The following is an 18034-nucleotide window of genomic DNA, read 5'->3' as shown; positions in this document are numbered from 1 at the left end:
TGAAAGCAATGCTTTGTTTTGACTTCTGTAGATCTGTCTGGGGTTTTGCAATGCATGCCGATCTTTAATGTTTAGTAAGGTTGTTATAAATAATAGGCTCTGGAAATTTTAGGTAGACATCACTCTTTCTCAAAAATTCATAACATATCATAACAGTGTCTTTTAAAGCCAATCCTTATTTCTTTTGGTTAAAAAAAAACTATTAGAAATCCTCATCATTGATGCATTGCAATTGTCACATTAACATTTTCTAAACCCATGCAGTACATCCATACTAGAGGTGAAGCCTCAAAACAAACCTCTGTGTGATTTCCCCTCATCCGTTCCCCTTATATAATATCGCTGCCTTAAATAATACTGAACGATTTGTAACATGAACAACAACAATGAAATATTTTCAGTACACTGATCGATTTGCTATAGGATTAAAAAACGTTACATTTTCTAATTCAAGAAGGGGGGAGAACATTGAGAGGTTTGTTTGAAGGAGAAAAGAGACGGGAAGGTTGAGCGAATGTTTGAGACGTGAGAGAACCTACACTCATAAGATGGTGTTTTGGAACGTCATAGATCCCGTCTTTCTGATGACTTGTGGGGACCTAAAAATTATAGCAAGTTAACAACATAAGACTCCTGCTATGCTTCAGTAATATTTCATTATATGTGCACTGCATATTGTAGGTATTTAAATCGAGTACTGTATTTTTAAGCTCACAGATTACTGTACATTTTACATTTTAAATCTGGGGAGATAATATTATAGGAAAACTATTTTTAGATTCCGCTTTCTGTGTGGGCGAAGAGGGGCGTGGCTCGAGGAAGTACCTGGTAAATGCTCTCCTCTGATTGGTGGCCACGGAGCGGCTCGTGTCCGGCTTCAAACACAATGTACTACAAGGAGTTAGGAAAGAAAATGAGAAAGGCCCCGTATGGAACCAATCAGACAGCGGCAACACTAAGAACATTCAGTGCTGAATATTGTGTATCTTTATCCAGAACAGTGAGAACTCTAGATTGACCCTTTTTGTTTCCACAAGACAGAAAATCAGCAATGGTATCTCATTCATTTCTCGGTTGTTAGTTGATTAAGTGGCAAGCACATTTTTACTCTTAGGTCTGGTGCTTCTCACAAAAAAAAGATCTCAGTTATCTCACAAAAGTATTTCCAATTTCAGAAGAGATGCCAAAGTCTGCAACTCAAAAGTCTCAATATAAATCAATATTTCCTCAAATCAAATGATCAGAGATATGATTTTCAAAACATCTCTACACTCTTAATGTATTACTAATATCCCATTTATGTACAGTTTTATTTCTACAGATTTTGGGAGAAATCTATCTGCATATATACTGCCGTTCAAAGGTTTGGGGTCAGTAAGATTTTTTTTTTATTTGATAAAAAATACAGTAAAATCAGAAACATTGAGAAATATTATTACAATTTAAAATAACGTTTTCTACTTTAATACTTCTAAATAATAAAAAGTAAAAAAAAAAAAACATGATTTATTCAAAATTTAAATCTTTTTTGACAATATGCACTAGCGTTTAAAAGTTTGGGGTCTACTTTTTTTATAATTATTTTTTTAAAGAAATTAATACTTTTATTCAGCAAGAATATGTTAAATTTATTTTTTTTAAAGTAATAGCAAGACTTATATTCTGATTTCTATTTTTAGTCAACACTGTTCTTTTCAACCTTTTATTTATCAAAGAATCCTTAAAAAAAACTATCACAGGTTCCAAAAACTTAAGCAGCACAACTGTTTTCAACATTGATAATAAATCAGCATATCAGAATGATTTCTGAAGATCATGTGACGCTGAAGACTGCAGTAATGATGCTGAAAATACAGCATTTAAAAAAAATTAAAACAGTTATTTTAAATTGTAATAATATTTCACAATACTACTGTTTTTACTGTATTTTTATCAAATAAATGCAGCCTTGATAAGCACTAGACCCTTTATAAAAAACATTAAAAATCGTACAGATCCCAAACTTTTGAACAGTAGTGTATATATGAGTAGTTGACACACAACTGCGGACTTCATTAATGCTGCCCACACACAATTTAAGCCCTGATCACTAACAGTTAATGGAGACAAAAGCCTGAAACTGAAGGCAAATCATGGCCCGTTCACACGAGTAACTAAGTGTGAATTTTTACAGATGCGATCAGTGAGAAGTGCCAATGCATCGCTTATGCACGAAATATCTAGACCTGTCTGAGATCCAAGTCCTGCGGTGTAAAACGTGTTTTGGCTGGAATTGACCTTGCAATGACAGACTGTTGTCTAAGTGTGAAATGAACAGCAATCCCACTTTGAAAGTCATATGGTGCATGGTTAGCGTTCATCTCCTGAGCTATGATTGAGCAAACACTGAGCAACAAAATTTCATCTGCTAATGTAATATACATTTTATTTCATTGCTATATCAACAGGTAAAAACACTGGACTTTTTTTGTTTCCCATGACAAACTAGTGCTTCAAAGCTTAACTAAACCAAGGTTTTTTGAGAGCCTCTATCTTAGGGATTCTGGTTGGAGATAAATCTATTTGTGTGAAACTGATGGTTAAAGTTGTCTGTATTCAGTGTGAGCGAGAGAGCACTGGGTTCAGCATATCAGAGTACATCCGGTACAGTAGGGCTGTTTATGACTCTCCACAGAACATATAGACAGAACCACAAAACATGACTCCAGATCAACACACTGGCAATGACTGAATGCTTAACAGAATATCTTGCAAAAAATATCCTCAACACTTAAATGGAGGAGTTAAATCAAATAAAGAATGTCGGTTCTTCATCAAATCAGGTTAAGCTTGTGTTAAATGAGATTGGCAAACTCTCACCTGATACACCGGATCATCAGTTTCATCTTCCAGAATCGTCTGTGTCAGCCATTAAGAAAAATGTTAAAGACAAAATGAGAGAAAACCAAAAGAAACATGAATCCGAGAATTATATTTGCAGTGCGTCAACAAACCTATGAAACTAAAAGCTGAGCAGCAGATGGCAGAGCACTGAATAATATTACTACATAAGGACAATTCCATAAGCTAACATATTCAAAAATTTGATTTGATATCCATAATATAAACCCATTTTAGACCACCAATTATAAATGTGTTTGATACATAATTTGACCATGAATACAGACAGCCATGTTACCATGATACCAATACACACTCATTACGACCTGTTTAACAGATATTTATTGTAAATTATTTATAATTTATGGTAAGTTAGAACAGCCAGAACTGCAACCGGTGACAAACAGTGAAATAATCAACTAACTACGACCAAATAAACTAGCCCTCAAATGTGAACAAATAACAAATATTTCATCATACCTTTGGCATATTCCATAGAGATGCATTCTTTGGCACGGGACGTCCAGTGTAAGTTCAGTGTGACTTTGTAAAACAGACTGTCTTTAACTAAAATGATGTTATAATAATCTAATATTAATGCTAGAAAGCCAGCGCACTTGGCAATTGTGCTTTTTTTAACTCTTTCCCCAGCAGTGAGATTTATATGCTCCTGATTTATATTTATATACAGTGGTAGAGCATTGTGTTAGCAGCGCAAAAGGTCATGTGTTCGAGTCCCAGGGAACACACATACTGGTAAAAAATGTATAGCCCGAATGCACTGTGAGTAAAGTGTCTGCTAAATGCATAAATTAAATTAATTATGCTTTGTCTGGCATGATAGATATGGACAGTAGAAATGCACACAGAATTTTACCCTAAAGAGTCATTGGCCAGTTATTTTCTGGAGAAACTCAGGCTGGATCTCACCTGATAGATGGCTTGTTCACAGTGCTTGTCCTTCTGAGCCTTTTCCTGTGACTCCTCCCTCTGTTTGATGTCATAGACGAGGGTGAAAAGGTCACGCAGGTCCAGTATAACTGGCTCCGCCTACGAGAGGATAACTGGGGTTATAGCTTTTAACTGGCATGAGAACAGTTTGAATTTAGGAATATTAAGAGCTATGAACACTAACCGAATGGCTGGTCTTGATTGCCACAAATTTGTGGTTGCCTTTTTTCCCGCACACGTAGCCGAAGGCGCGATGGTCCCTTGTGTCTTTGGCAATGTAGGAGATTTCATGCACAGAGTGCTGGTGCTGTAAGACCTGAGGATCACATCATTATGTGTCAAAATCAGTGACCACATTTTTTTTTTTACAAATAAATACATTTTCATATTATACAATTTTTCAAGCAAAATGTGCAAATAGCCATCGTTGTTGGCAAAGTCTGTTTTCACAAACGCCACCAACTATTGTTAAGACTATTTGTCTTCTATGTACGCTTTGTGTAACTCGCATAAACAGTGCATTCGGAAAGTATTCTGAACCCTTTTTTTTCCACATTTTGTTATGTTGCAACCTAAAATGTGTAGTGCATCATGAAGAGGAGTATCAGATGACAATGGCCACAGGCTGTTGAATGGCAAAACTGCAACAATTAGCATTATCGGTTACCAAATGAGAATAAATTCAACGAAAGGTGATGCAACACAGTGTTAAACACGCCTTCCTTCCCAGCTGTTTTTGAGTGTGTTGCGGGCATAGCACTTTTTTTTAAAAATTGCATTAACAAAATGAAATTCAGTAGGTCAGTGTAAACAGTGGAAATCTTTTCTTTGTAATTTTGTCAGTTAACTAAAGGTTGAAGCGATTTAACAGATTCTTGCTTTTATTGCATTTTCCAAAATGTCCCAACCTTCCTATATAGATTTGCTAGATTACATTTTTTACATTTTTTTTAGTAGTTAAATTAAAGGTTTTCAAGTTTTCAATAAAAACGCTATTTTTACTTGATGCATGTTCTTATGACGTTGAGAGAAAACAATAGAATACAAAAAAATTGTATAAACGTTACACTCTGAGTGAAAATAAGGTTAGTAGAATGTTGTAAGAAAAGTTTTAGTAACCTTTAAATAACACTTGCAATAAGAAAACTGGACATTTTAACGTTCTAAGAATATTACAAATCAGTGTTCAAGTAATATTTTATTATATTATGTATATATATTATATTCAAATAATATTATATTTTAGGTGAAAACAGATGTTTTTGAACATTTTTGCATTTTAGTAACATTTAAACATTTTAGAATCAGAGTAGTGTTTAACTGACACAACAACGAGGATCACATATACAGGATTTAGACTAATACAACTAGGAAACACTCCCAGAATACTCTTACCCCTGATCGCTCATCATAAATCTTGATTCCACCGAAAGACACAGTCAAGAAAATTCTCTGCTTGTGGTTCCCCTTTGAGCGGGCCGAAGCAGCAATGCCCTGCAGGGGAAAAAAAGAGGATGAGAGGAATTAAAAGCAAGCATGAATGGAAGCGTCTGCAGTAAAGGTACAGTCTCGCTTTATTAGCAATATGCTGGCGTAGTTTGCATAGAGGACGTTTGCTCAACTATTCTGATATGCATCATTTGTAAGGTCACTTTTGTTACTCATTCAGCACTTCTAAACGTGAAAGATGTGTCTAGTTTGCTAATTTTCTCAGACTTCTGAAGGCAAAAAAGAAAGGGATCATGCTGAGTCAAGTCTTTCTCATTTGATTAGCCTTTTGTTCTATAATGAAATTCTAAACACGTTCCATGGTCACTTGAAGCAGGTTTGAAAACTTGACATCTTTCTCAAAGCAATGCTGAATAATATATACACACAATGCATTCAAAAATTGTTCAGCCCCCTTTATTTCTTTATTTATTTTTTGTTATGCTGTTATGATTTTCTCAATATTTAGATTTTTGACCAAATATTGTCCGATCCTAACAAACCATACATCAATGGAAATCTTATTAATTCAGCTTTCAGATGATGTATAAATCTCATTTTTTTAAAAATGGACACTTATGACTGGTTTTGTGCTCCAGGGTCACATATTAGAAATCCATGGCTTTGTAGTAAGTTTACTGGAAACCATCCCTCTTCAGGCTAAACAAGATCAAACCACACTAAATAATTAAAAATAAAAATCAATCTAGAAATCTGAATCTACATTTACATTAACCATGAACCATGAATATTTCGTCCCATATGTTATCACAATAACTGAGATAATTCAAGATCCTGTTTCGATTCCACATCAAAACTTCTTTTCTATAACTAATGGACTTTTACTTAACTGCTTCATTATGCACTTCAAATGCAACAGAGGGGAAAAAAAGAGAGCAGACCTCTTCATCCATGAGGTGTCTTTCCTTAGTTTGCATTTATATTTATTCATTCACCATATGTTTTTTATTCTATCCAAAGCGACTTGCAGAACATCACTATCTTTGTATTTAATTTGTACCAAACAAAGCACCGTCCCGCTGTCTTTCATCTAAAGCAACCGCACCTCCTGCTCTTTGAGGACTCTTGTCTTTACCTTCAGCTTCATCATGGAGTCCTGACACAGCTTGTCTCCTCGTGTGGCCGTCACTTCATCAATCCCAATCAGCTTGGCCTTGTAACTGACGCCGTCGCCCCTGAAGCGCTGAATCAGGGCCTGCTCGCTGCGATCCCGACCTGAGCAAACACCACAGAGAGATGCAGCGAGACTGCAATGAAAAATCATGTAGTCATAAACCCTTAGAGCATGTTATGCTGGAATATTTGCAGATATGCACAAGCTCAGTGTTTGGTAAGAGTTCCAAAATACAGCACAGCAATTCCGTAGTTCATGAATATAAATTACATATAAAATTATCAAAGCAATTAGAGATTATTTGGATTACTTTTAAGTATGTGTGTGTTTTCCATAACTTTGTCCTCTAAACTGCCATTAGTGGTACTTGCTATGGTTTATGGTACCCTTGGGTGTATAACTCATTAATGGAGCCTCGTATCGTATCATAAGCCTGTTTCGGCCACAAAATAAAAAAGGTAATTGTGATTTTGTATCCCATAATTCTGACTTTGCTTCTCACATTTCAGAATTTTGTTTCTCAAAAATGTGAGAAAAAAGTCTCAGTTGTTTGAGAAGTCTGATATAACCTCACTTTCTTTCTCGCTGTTTATGACTCACAATTCTTACTTACTTTTTTGTCCTCAGAATTCTGTGTTTACATTTTGCAATTCAGTTTTTTTTGCTTCCACCACAAAATAAAAATACAACTAAAAAGTACAAGTTGTTACAGTGTAATTGTATGTATTTCTATTTTATTCTCTAAATTTGTGCAGCACTGAAACTAAGACCCATCAATTAAACGTGAGCTAGAACAAACAGGTGAATGTCATGAAGAAATGCCCAGGTCATATCTCAGAAAATTATGCCTATTTTAGACACATTAAGATCATTATCTTGTTTTTTAAGAAAACTTTTTACTGACATTATTTTCAAGAAAAATAGCATGAGATTCATTATAAAGCTTTAACTGTGTTCTGGTTTGAAGAATGAAACTGCTTTGCTGAAAGCCATTCTTCTCTCAAAAAAACTGGATGACTAGTAATTTCCTACTGCTAAATTCTGAGAAAAAAAGGTGTTAAAAAAACTGAGGTGTTAATTATCAGACCAAAAATCTCTGAATGTAATAATCTAGAACACTGTCTAACACTTGATGGCTGTGCTGTCAATTCTTCGTCATCAGTTAGGAACCTAGGTGTGCTATTTGTTAGCAATCTTTCCTTTGAAAGTCATGTTACTAGCATTTGTAAAACCGCATTTTTCCATCTTATAAATATTTCTAAATTATGACCGATGCTCTCAATGTCAAATGCAGAAGTGTTAATTCATGCATTCATAACCTCAAGGTTAGATTATTGTAATGCTTTATTTAGTAGTTGCTCTGCGTGCTTAATAAACAAACTCCAGTTGGTTTAAAATGCAGCAGCTAGAGTTCTTACTAGAACCAGGAAGTATGACCATATTAGCCCGGTTCTGTCAACACTGCACTGGTTCCCTATTAAACATGGCATACGTTTTAAAATCTTGCTAATTACTTATAAAGCCCTGAATGGTTTAGCTCCTCAGTACTTGAGTGAGCTCTTATCGCATTACAGTCCTTCACGTCCGCTGCGATCTCAGAACTCTGGCCATTTGATAATACCTAGAATATTAAAATCAACTGCGTGCAGCAGATCCTTTTCCTATTTAGCGCCCACACTCTGGAACAATCTACCTAGTATTGTTCGGGAGGCAGACACACTCTGTTAGTTTAAATCTAGATTAAAGACCCATCTCTTTAACCTGGCATACACATAACACACAATCACTTTTCTATAGTTAAAATCTGTTAACGGATTGTTAGGCTGCATTAATTAGGTCAACAGGAACGGGGAACACTTCCCCTAACACCTAATGTACTTGTTACATCTTAAGAAGAATGGCATCTACACTAATATTAGTCTGTCTCATTCTTATTCCAAGGTCACCATAGCCACCCAGATCCAGTCTGTATTCAGATCAGATGGTCACTGCAGTCACCCAGATCCAGTCCGTATCCAGTCCAGATGGTGGATCAGCACCTAGAGATGACCTCTACAGCCCCGAATGTCAGCGGAGACCATGTCAACTAGATGAACCCTAGAGGCAGATCCCCTGTGAAGACCTCATCGGCCACCTCATATGGTGCACAAGACCACGGGAACCAGACGAGTCCTCTGCTCAATCTGACTTGCGTTGCAGCCTGGAATTAAACCACACCATGCTGGTTTTGTCTGGCCAGAGGAGAACTGGCCGCCTGACTGAGCCTAGTTTCTCCCAAGGTTTTTTTCTCCATTTCTGTCACCGATGGAGTTTTGGTTCCTTGCCACTGTTGCCTTTGGCTTGCTTAGTTGGGGACATCATTTCTGGCAACATTGTTGACTTGACTGCACAGACACTATTGGAAGATATCTTAACTGACTTTAACTGATAAACTGACTGTTTTCTATTGTCCTTTTGCACACATTTTTCCTGTTTAACACTGTAAAGCTGATTTGACACAATCTGTATTGTATAAAGTGCTCTATAAATAAAGGTGACTTGACTTGATTTGACGTGACTTGTTACCTGAGGGCACAGCCGGTGGGCTAAAATGGGTGAAGAGTTCTGGGCGGTGCTGACGTCGCCTTCTTCCAGGATCCAGTGCGGTAGCAGGCGACGCTGGCATCTGTGATGACATTGATGTAATTTTGGATGTATGAGTATACAAATAATTTATATTATGGTATCATAATAAAATTTATAGATGCACCGTTTGACCAGACATAAATTGGCACCAAACACACGCAATTGGTTTTACATTTTATTTTATTTATTTATTTATTTTTTATGTGCGGGTCTGTCTTATGTAATTTCACAACGTTAAAGTCAGACTATTCTGTTTTTGCTTTAATTCTTGAAATAATACCATCTAATTTAAATCAAATTAACAATTAAAATGGGTATAGCATCTTTGTTTGGATTGTGATTAAAATGCAGCGGTTGCTTCTAATTTCAAATGGCTATAGATCATTTTAGTTTAAGGCCAGTTCGGCCTGTAAGAGCAAACAAACAACAAATAATTTTTTTTATATATAAATAAATAAAATAAAAATCGGCAGCCAATATCGGAATCGGTTTGCATTAAAAGTGAGACTAACCACATGGGTGATTGTTCATTTTGAGGTTTACTTACAGAATGGATGTCTGGGGGGGTGGCCATGTCACCGAAAATATCAAACTGGTTTATATTCTGCAAGACAGCCAGGGAGGAAGTTAAAGAAGATACAGTATACTGTAATGCTGTACTGGAAAGCATTCCTCAACACAGAGTATCTGAACAAGATCACTAATTACTTTTTTCAGTGGAATAGTTATTGATCTATCAGATTAGGACATAATGACATATCAATGACACTAACAAGTGAAGGGAATCCAGCAACAAACATTAATAAAACAAAACAAAAGGTGCAAGCAACGAGGTGGATGAAAACTAAAATATATGACCTTTTAACCAGAAACCAATGTGTATGCAAAACAAAAAACAAAGCCAACACAACAGTCATGTTCTATAGAAAAGCTAGCAAATCACACCAGAAGACTCAGGTGTGCATAGAATCAAGCAAAATCAATGTTTGGCACGTGTGAGCAAACATTGCAGCAGAGAGACTGATATTTATGTGAGTAAAGCTCCAAGCACTCGATAGGCTCCGACTGAATGAACAGACAAGCAATAACACTCTGTGAAATGGACTGATAACAATCATTTAAGATGGATTCATTCTGGTGAAAGCAATGCTTTGTTTTGACTTCTGTAGATCTGTCTGGGGTTTTGCAATGCATGCCGATCTTTAATGTTTAGTAAGGTTGTTATAAATAATAGGCTCTGGAAATTTTAGGTAGACATCACTCTTTCTCAAAAATTCATAACATATCATAACAGTGTCTTTTAAAGCCAATCCTTATTTCTTTTGGTTAAAAAAAAACTATTAGAAATCCTCATCATTGATGCATTGCAATTGTCACATTAACATTTTCTAAACCCATGCAGTACATCCATACTAGAGGTGAAGCCTCAAAACAAACCTCTGTGTGATTTCCCCTCATCCGTTCCCCTTATATAATATCGCTGCCTTAAATAATACTGAACGATTTGTAACATGAACAACAACAATGAAATATTTTCAGTACACTGATCGATTTGCTATAGGATTAAAAAACGTTACATTTTCTAATTCAAGAAGGGGGGAGAACATTGAGAGGTTTGTTTGAAGGAGAAAAGAGACGGGAAGGTTGAGCGAATGTTTGAGACGTGAGAGAACCTACACTCATAAGATGGTGTTTTGGAACGTCATAGATCCCGTCTTTCTGATGACTTGTGGGGACCTAAAAATTATAGCAAGTTAACAACATAAGACTCCTGCTATGCTTCAGTAATATTTCATTATATGTGCACTGCATATTGTAGGTATTTAAATCGAGTACTGTATTTTTAAGCTCACAGATTACTGTACATTTTACATTTTAAATCTGGGGAGATAATATTGTAGGAAAACTATTTTTAGATTCCGCTTTCTGTGTGGGCGAAGAGGGGCGTGGCTCGAGGAAGTACCTGGTAAATGCTCTCCTCTGATTGGTGGCCACGGAGCGGCTCGTGTCCGGCTTCAAACACAATGTACTACAAGGAGTTAGGAAAGAAAATGAGAAAGGCCCCGTATGGAACCAATCAGACAGCGGCAACACTAAGAACATTCAGTGCTGAATATTGTGTATCTTTATCCAGAACAGTGAGAACTCTAGATTGACCCTTTTTGTTTCCACAAGACAGAAAATCAGCAATGGTATCTCATTCATTTCTCGGTTGTTAGTTGATTAAGTGGCAAGCACATTTTTACTCTTAGGTCTGGTGCTTCTCACAAAAAAAAGATCTCAGTTATCTCACAAAAGTATTTCCAATTTCAGAAGAGATGCCAAAGTCTGCAACTCAAAAGTCTCAATATAAATCAATATTTCCTCAAATCAAATGATCAGAGATATGATTTTCAAAACATCTCTACACTCTTAATGTATTACTAATATCCCATTTATGTACAGTTTTATTTCTACAGATTTTGGGAGAAATCTATCTGCATATATACTGCCGTTCAAAGGTTTGGGGTCAGTAAGATTTTTTTTTTATTTGATAAAAAATACAGTAAAATCAGTAACATTGAGAAATATTATTACAATTTAAAATAACGTTTTCTACTTTAATACTTCTAAATAATAAAAAGTAAAAAAAAAAAAACATGATTTATTCAAAATTTAAATCTTTTTTGACAATATGCACTAGCGTTTAAAAGTTTGGGGTCTACTTTTTTTATAATTATTTTTTTAAAGAAATTAATACTTTTATTCAGCAAGAATATGTTAAATTTATTTTTTTTAAAGTAATAGCAAGACTTATATTCTGATTTCTATTTTTAGTCAACACTGTTCTTTTCAACCTTTTATTTATCAAAGAATCCTTAAAAAAAACTATCACAGGTTCCAAAAACTTAAGCAGCACAACTGTTTTCAACATTGATAATAAATCAGCATATCAGAATGATTTCTGAAGATCATGTGACGCTGAAGACTGCAGTAATGATGCTGAAAATACAGCATTTAAAAAAAATTAAAACAGTTATTTTAAATTGTAATAATATTTCACAATACTACTGTTTTTACTGTATTTTTATCAAATAAATGCAGCCTTGATAAGCACTAGACCCTTTATAAAAAACATTAAAAATCGTACAGATCCCAAACTTTTGAACAGTAGTGTATATATGAGTAGTTGACACACAACTGCGGACTTCATTAATGCTGCCCACACACAATTTAAGCCCTGATCACTAACAGTTAATGGAGACAAAAGCCTGAAACTGAAGGCAAATCATGGCCCGTTCACACGAGTAACTAAGTGTGAATTTTTACAGATGCGATCAGTGAGAAGTGCCAATGCATCGCTTATGCACGAAATATCTAGACCTGTCTGAGATCCAAGTCCTGCGGTGTAAAACGTGTTTTGGCTGGAATTGACCTTGCAATGACAGACTGTTGTCTAAGTGTGAAATGAACAGCAATCCCACTTTGAAAGTCATATGGTGCATGGTTAGCGTTCATCTCCTGAGCTATGATTGAGCAAACACTGAGCAACAAAATTTCATCTGCTAATGTAATATACATTTTATTTCATTGCTATATCAACAGGTAAAAACACTGGACTTTTTTTGTTTCCCATGACAAACTAGTGCTTCAAAGCTTAACTAAACCAAGGTTTTTTGAGAGCCTCTATCTTAGGGATTCTGGTTGGAGATAAATCTATTTGTGTGAAACTGATGGTTAAAGTTGTCTGTATTCAGTGTGAGCGAGAGAGCACTGGGTTCAGCATATCAGAGTACATCCGGTACAGTAGGGCTGTTTATGACTCTCCACAGAACATATAGACAGAACCACAAAACATGACTCCAGATCAACACACTGGCAATGACTGAATGCTTAACAGAATATCTTGCAAAAAATATCCTCAACACTTAAATGGAGGAGTTAAATCAAATAAAGAATGTCGGTTCTTCATCAAATCAGGTTAAGCTTGTGTTAAATGAGATTGGCAAACTCTCACCTGATACACCGGATCATCAGTTTCATCTTCCAGAATCGTCTGTGTCAGCCATTAAGAAAAATGTTAAAGACAAAATGAGAGAAAACCAAAAGAAACATGAATCCGAGAATTATATTTGCAGTGCGTCAACAAACCTATGAAACTAAAAGCTGAGCAGCAGATGGCAGAGCACTGAATAATATTACTACATAAGGACAATTCCATAGGCTAACATATTCAAAATTTTTATTTGATATCCATAATATAAACCCATTTTAGACCTGTTTAACTAAATGTGTTTGATACATAATTTGACCATGAATACAGACAGCCATGTTACCATGATACCAATACACACTCATTACGACCTGTTTAACAGATATTTATTGTAAATTATTTATAATTTATGGTAAGTTAGAACAGCCAGAACTGCAACCGGTGACAAACAGTGAAATAATCAACTAACTACGACCAAATAAACTAGCCCTCAAATGTGAACAAATAACAAATATTTCATCATACCTTTGGCATATTCCATAGAGATGCATTCTTTGGCACGGGACGTCCAGTGTAAGTTCAGTGTGACTTTGTAAAACAGACTGTCTTTAACTAAAATGATGTTATAATAATCTAATATTAATGCTAGAAAGCCAGCGCACTTGGCAATTGTGCTTTTTTTAACTCTTTCCCCAGCAGTGAGATTTATATGCTCCTGATTTATATTTATATACAGTGGTAGAGCATTGTGTTAGCAGCGCAAAAGGTCATGTGTTCGAGTCCCAGGGAACACACATACTGGTAAAAAATGTATAGCCCGAATGCACTGTGAGTAAAGTGTCTGCTAAATGCATAAATTAAATTAATTATGCTTTGTCTGGCATGATAGATATGGACAGTAGAAATGCACACAGAATTTTACCCTAAAGAGTCATTGGCCAGTTATTTTCTGGAGAAACTCAGGCTGGATCTCACCTGATAGATGGCTTGTTCACAGTGCTTGTCCTTCTGAGCCTTTTCCTGTGACTCCTCCCTCTGTTTGATGTCATAGACGAGGGTGAAAAGGTCACGCAGGTCCAGTATAACTGGCTCCGCCTACGAGAGGATAACTGGGGTTATAGCTTTTAACTGGCATGAGAACAGTTTGAATTTAGGAATATTAAGAGCTATGAACACTAACCGAATGGCTGGTCTTGATTGCCACAAATTTGTGGTTGCCTTTTTTCCCGCACACGTAGCCGAAGGCGCGATGGTCCCTTGTGTCTTTGGCAATGTAGGAGATTTCATGCACAGAGTGCTGGTGCTGTAAGACCTGAGGATCACATCATTATGTGTCAAAATCAGTGACCACATTTTTTTTTTTACAAATAAATACATTTTCATATTATACAATTTTTCAAGCAAAATGTGCAAATAGCCATCGTTGTTGGCAAAGTCTGTTTTCACAAACGCCACCAACTATTGTTAAGACTATTTGTCTTCTATGTACGCTTTGTGTAACTCGCATAAACAGTGCATTCGGAAAGTATTCTGAACCCTTTTTTTTCCACATTTTGTTATGTTGCAACCTAAAATGTGTAGTGCATCATGAAGAGGAGTATCAGATGACAATGGCCACAGGCTGTTGAATGGCAAAACTGCAACAATTAGCATTATCGGTTACCAAATGAGAAAAATTATAACGAAAGGTGATGCAACACCGTGTTAAACACGCCTTCCTTCCCAGCTGTTTTTGAGTGTGTTGCGGGCATAGCACTTTTTTTTTAAAATTGCATTAACAAAATGAAATTCAGTAGGTCAGTGTAAACAGTGGAAATCTTTTCTTTGTAATTTTGTCAGTTAACTAAAGGTTGAAGCGATTTAACAGATTCTTGCTTTTATTGCATTTTCCAAAATGTCCCAACCTTCCTATATAGATTTGCTAGATTACATTTTTTACATTTTTTTTAGTAGTTAAATTAAAGGTTTTCAAGTTTTCAATAAAAACGCTATTTTTACTTGATGCATGTTCTTATGACGTTGAGAGAAAACAATAGAATACAAAAAAATTGTATAAACGTTACACTCTGAGTGAAAATAAGGTTAGTAGAATGTTGTAAGAAAAGTTTTAGTAACCTTTAAATAACACTTGCAATAAGAAAACTGGACATTTTAACGTTCTAAGAATATTACAAATCAGTGTTCAAGTAATATTTTATTATATTATGTATATATATTATATTCAAATAATATTATATTTTAGGTGAAAACAGATGTTTTTGAACATTTTTGCATTTTAGTAACATTTAAACATTTTAGAATCAGAGTAGTGTTTAACTGACACAACAACGAGGATCACATATACAGGATTTAGACTAATACAACTAGGAAACACTCCCAGAATACTCTTACCCCTGATCGCTCATCATAAATCTTGATTCCACCGAAAGACACAGTCAAGAAAATTCTCTGCTTGTGGTTCCCCTTTGAGCGGGCCGAAGCAGCAATGCCCTGCAGGGGAAAAAAAGAGGATGAGAGGAATTAAAAGCAAGCATGAATGGAAGCGTCTGCAGTAAAGGTACAGTCTCGCTTTATTAGCAATATGCTGGCGTAGTTTGCATAGAGGACGTTTGCTCAACTATTCTGATATGCATCATTTGTAAGGTCACTTTTGTTACTCATTCAGCACTTCTAAACGTGAAAGATGTGTCTAGTTTGCTAATTTTCTCAGACTTCTGAAGGCAAAAAAGAAAGGGATCATGCTGAGTCAAGTCTTTCTCATTTGATTAGCCTTTTGTTCTATAATGAAATTCTAAACACGTTCCATGGTCACTTGAAGCAGGTTTGAAAACTTGACATCTTTCTCAAAGCAATGCTGAATAATATATACACACAATGCATTCAAAAATTGTTCAGCCCCCTTTATTTCTTTATTTATTTTTTGTTATGCTGTTATGATTTTCTCAATATTTAGATTTTTGACCAAATATTGTCCGATCCTAACAAACCATACATCAATGGAAATCTTATTAATTCAGCTTTCAGATGATGTATAAATCTCATTTTTTTAAAAATGGACACTTATGACTGGTTTTGTGCTCCAGGGTCACATATTAGAAATCCATGGCTTTGTAGTAAGTTTACTGGAAACCATCCCTCTTCAGGCTAAACAAGATCAAACCACACTAAATAATTAAAAATAAAAATCAATCTAGAAATCTGAATCTACATTTACATTAACCATGAACCATGAATATTTCGTCCCATATGTTATCACAATAACTGAGATAATTCAAGATCCTGTTTCGATTCCACATCAAAACTTCTTTTCTATAACTAATGGACTTTTACTTAACTGCTTCATTATGCACTTCAAATGCAACAGAGGGGAAAAAAAGAGAGCAGACCTCTTCATCCATGAGGTGTCTTTCCTTAGTTTGCATTTATATTTATTCATTCACCATATGTTTTTTATTCTATCCAAAGCGACTTGCAGAACATCACTATCTTTGTATTTAATTTGTACCAAACAAAGCACCGTCCCGCTGTCTTTCATCTAAAGCAACCGCACCTCCTGCTCTTTGAGGACTCTTGTCTTTACCTTCAGCTTCATCATGGAGTCCTGACACAGCTTGTCTCCTCGTGTGGCCGTCACTTCATCAATCCCAATCAGCTTGGCCTTGTAACTGACGCCGTCGCCCCTGAAGCGCTGAATCAGGGCCTGCTCGCTGCGATCCCGACCTGAGCAAACACCACAGAGAGATGCAGCGAGACTGCAATGAAAAATCATGTAGTCATAAACCCTTAGAGCATGTTATGCTGGAATATTTGCAGATATGCACAAGCTCAGTGTTTGGTAAGAGTTCCAAAATACAGCACAGCAATTCCGTAGTTCATGAATATAAATTACATATAAAATTATCAAAGCAATTAGAGATTATTTGGATTACTTTTAAGTATGTGTGTGTTTTCCATAACTTTGTCCTCTAAACTGCCATTAGTGGTACTTGCTATGGTTTATGGTACCCTTGGGTGTATAACTCATTAATGGAGCCTCGTATCGTATCATAAGCCTGTTTCGGCCACAAAATAAAAAAGGTAATTGTGATTTTGTATCCCATAATTCTGACTTTGCTTCTCACATTTCAGAATTTTGTTTCTCAAAAATGTGAGAAAAAAGTCTCAGTTGTTTGAGAAGTCTGATATAACCTCACTTTCTTTCTCGCTGTTTATGACTCACAATTCTTACTTACTTTTTTGTCCTCAGAATTCTGTGTTTACATTTTGCAATTCAGTTTTTTTTGCTTCCACCACAAAATAAAAATACAACTAAAAAGTACAAGTTGTTACAGTGTAATTGTATGTATTTCTATTTTATTCTCTAAATTTGTGCAGCACTGAAACTAAGACCCATCAATTAAACGTGAGCTAGAACAAACAGGTGAATGTCATGAAGAAATGCCCAGGTCATATCTCAGAAAATTATGCCTATTTTAGACACATTAAGATCATTATCTTGTTTTTTAAGAAAACTTTTTACTGACATTATTTTCAAGAAAAATAGCATGAGATTCATTATAAAGCTTTAACTGTGTTCTGGTTTGAAGAATGAAACTGCTTTGCTGAAAGCCATTCTTCTCTCAATATCGTGGTCTATTCTCACATGACAACGTAAACCTTTTGGATCGGTTGAAATGAAAGTAGCTCAGTGAATGTCATCGAGGAGCATATGTTCAGCACCTCTGTGAGAGCAGGACAGATGGCAGCATACGAGGAGGAGGACGAGAGTCTCCAGACGCACCAAGCTGTCAAGATTTTGGAGTCCTGACACAGAAACTCACTGACCTCTCAACCCCCGAGAGACAAATGACCAGATATGCCTCATATCTTTTGGGTTGGGTTGTTTTGACCCAGCGGTTGGGTTGTTTTGACTCAGCGGTTGGGGTGTTTTGACTCAGCGGTTGGGTTGTTTTGACTCAGCGGTTGGGTTGTTTTGACTCAGC

General features: G+C 35.8%; 1 protein-coding gene across 1 annotated transcript in view; it reads right to left on the bottom strand.

Annotated features, from left to right (window-relative positions):
• LOC107562846 (disabled homolog 1-like) overlaps positions 1-18034 on the bottom strand; it is a 31297-nt gene that overhangs the window by 4691 nt on the left and 8572 nt on the right. The window contains exons 3-18 of the mRNA XM_016247589.1: positions 16633-16772; positions 15444-15542; positions 14233-14364; positions 14028-14147; positions 13077-13115; positions 11043-11108; positions 10757-10816; positions 9627-9683; positions 9020-9119; positions 6416-6555; positions 5227-5325; positions 4016-4147; positions 3811-3930; positions 2860-2898; positions 826-891; positions 540-599 (exon numbers count right to left, since the gene is read on the bottom strand). Coding sequence (XP_016103075.1) covers positions 540-599; positions 826-891; positions 2860-2898; positions 3811-3930; positions 4016-4147; positions 5227-5325; positions 6416-6555; positions 9020-9119; positions 9627-9683; positions 10757-10816; positions 11043-11108; positions 13077-13115; positions 14028-14147; positions 14233-14364; positions 15444-15542; positions 16633-16772 — 1469 coding nt within the window. The remainder of the gene's footprint in view (positions 1-539; positions 600-825; positions 892-2859; positions 2899-3810; positions 3931-4015; positions 4148-5226; positions 5326-6415; positions 6556-9019; positions 9120-9626; positions 9684-10756; positions 10817-11042; positions 11109-13076; positions 13116-14027; positions 14148-14232; positions 14365-15443; positions 15543-16632; positions 16773-18034) is intronic.

Source organism: Sinocyclocheilus grahami, unplaced genomic scaffold (genome assembly GCF_001515645.1).
Source record: "Sinocyclocheilus grahami isolate Dianchi unplaced genomic scaffold, SAMN03320097.WGS_v1.1 scaffold844.1, whole genome shotgun sequence".
NCBI lineage: Eukaryota > Metazoa > Chordata > Actinopteri > Cypriniformes > Cyprinidae > Sinocyclocheilus > Sinocyclocheilus grahami.
Note: the sequence above shows the minus strand (reverse complement) of the source record. Positions and strands in the feature narration are given on the sequence as shown.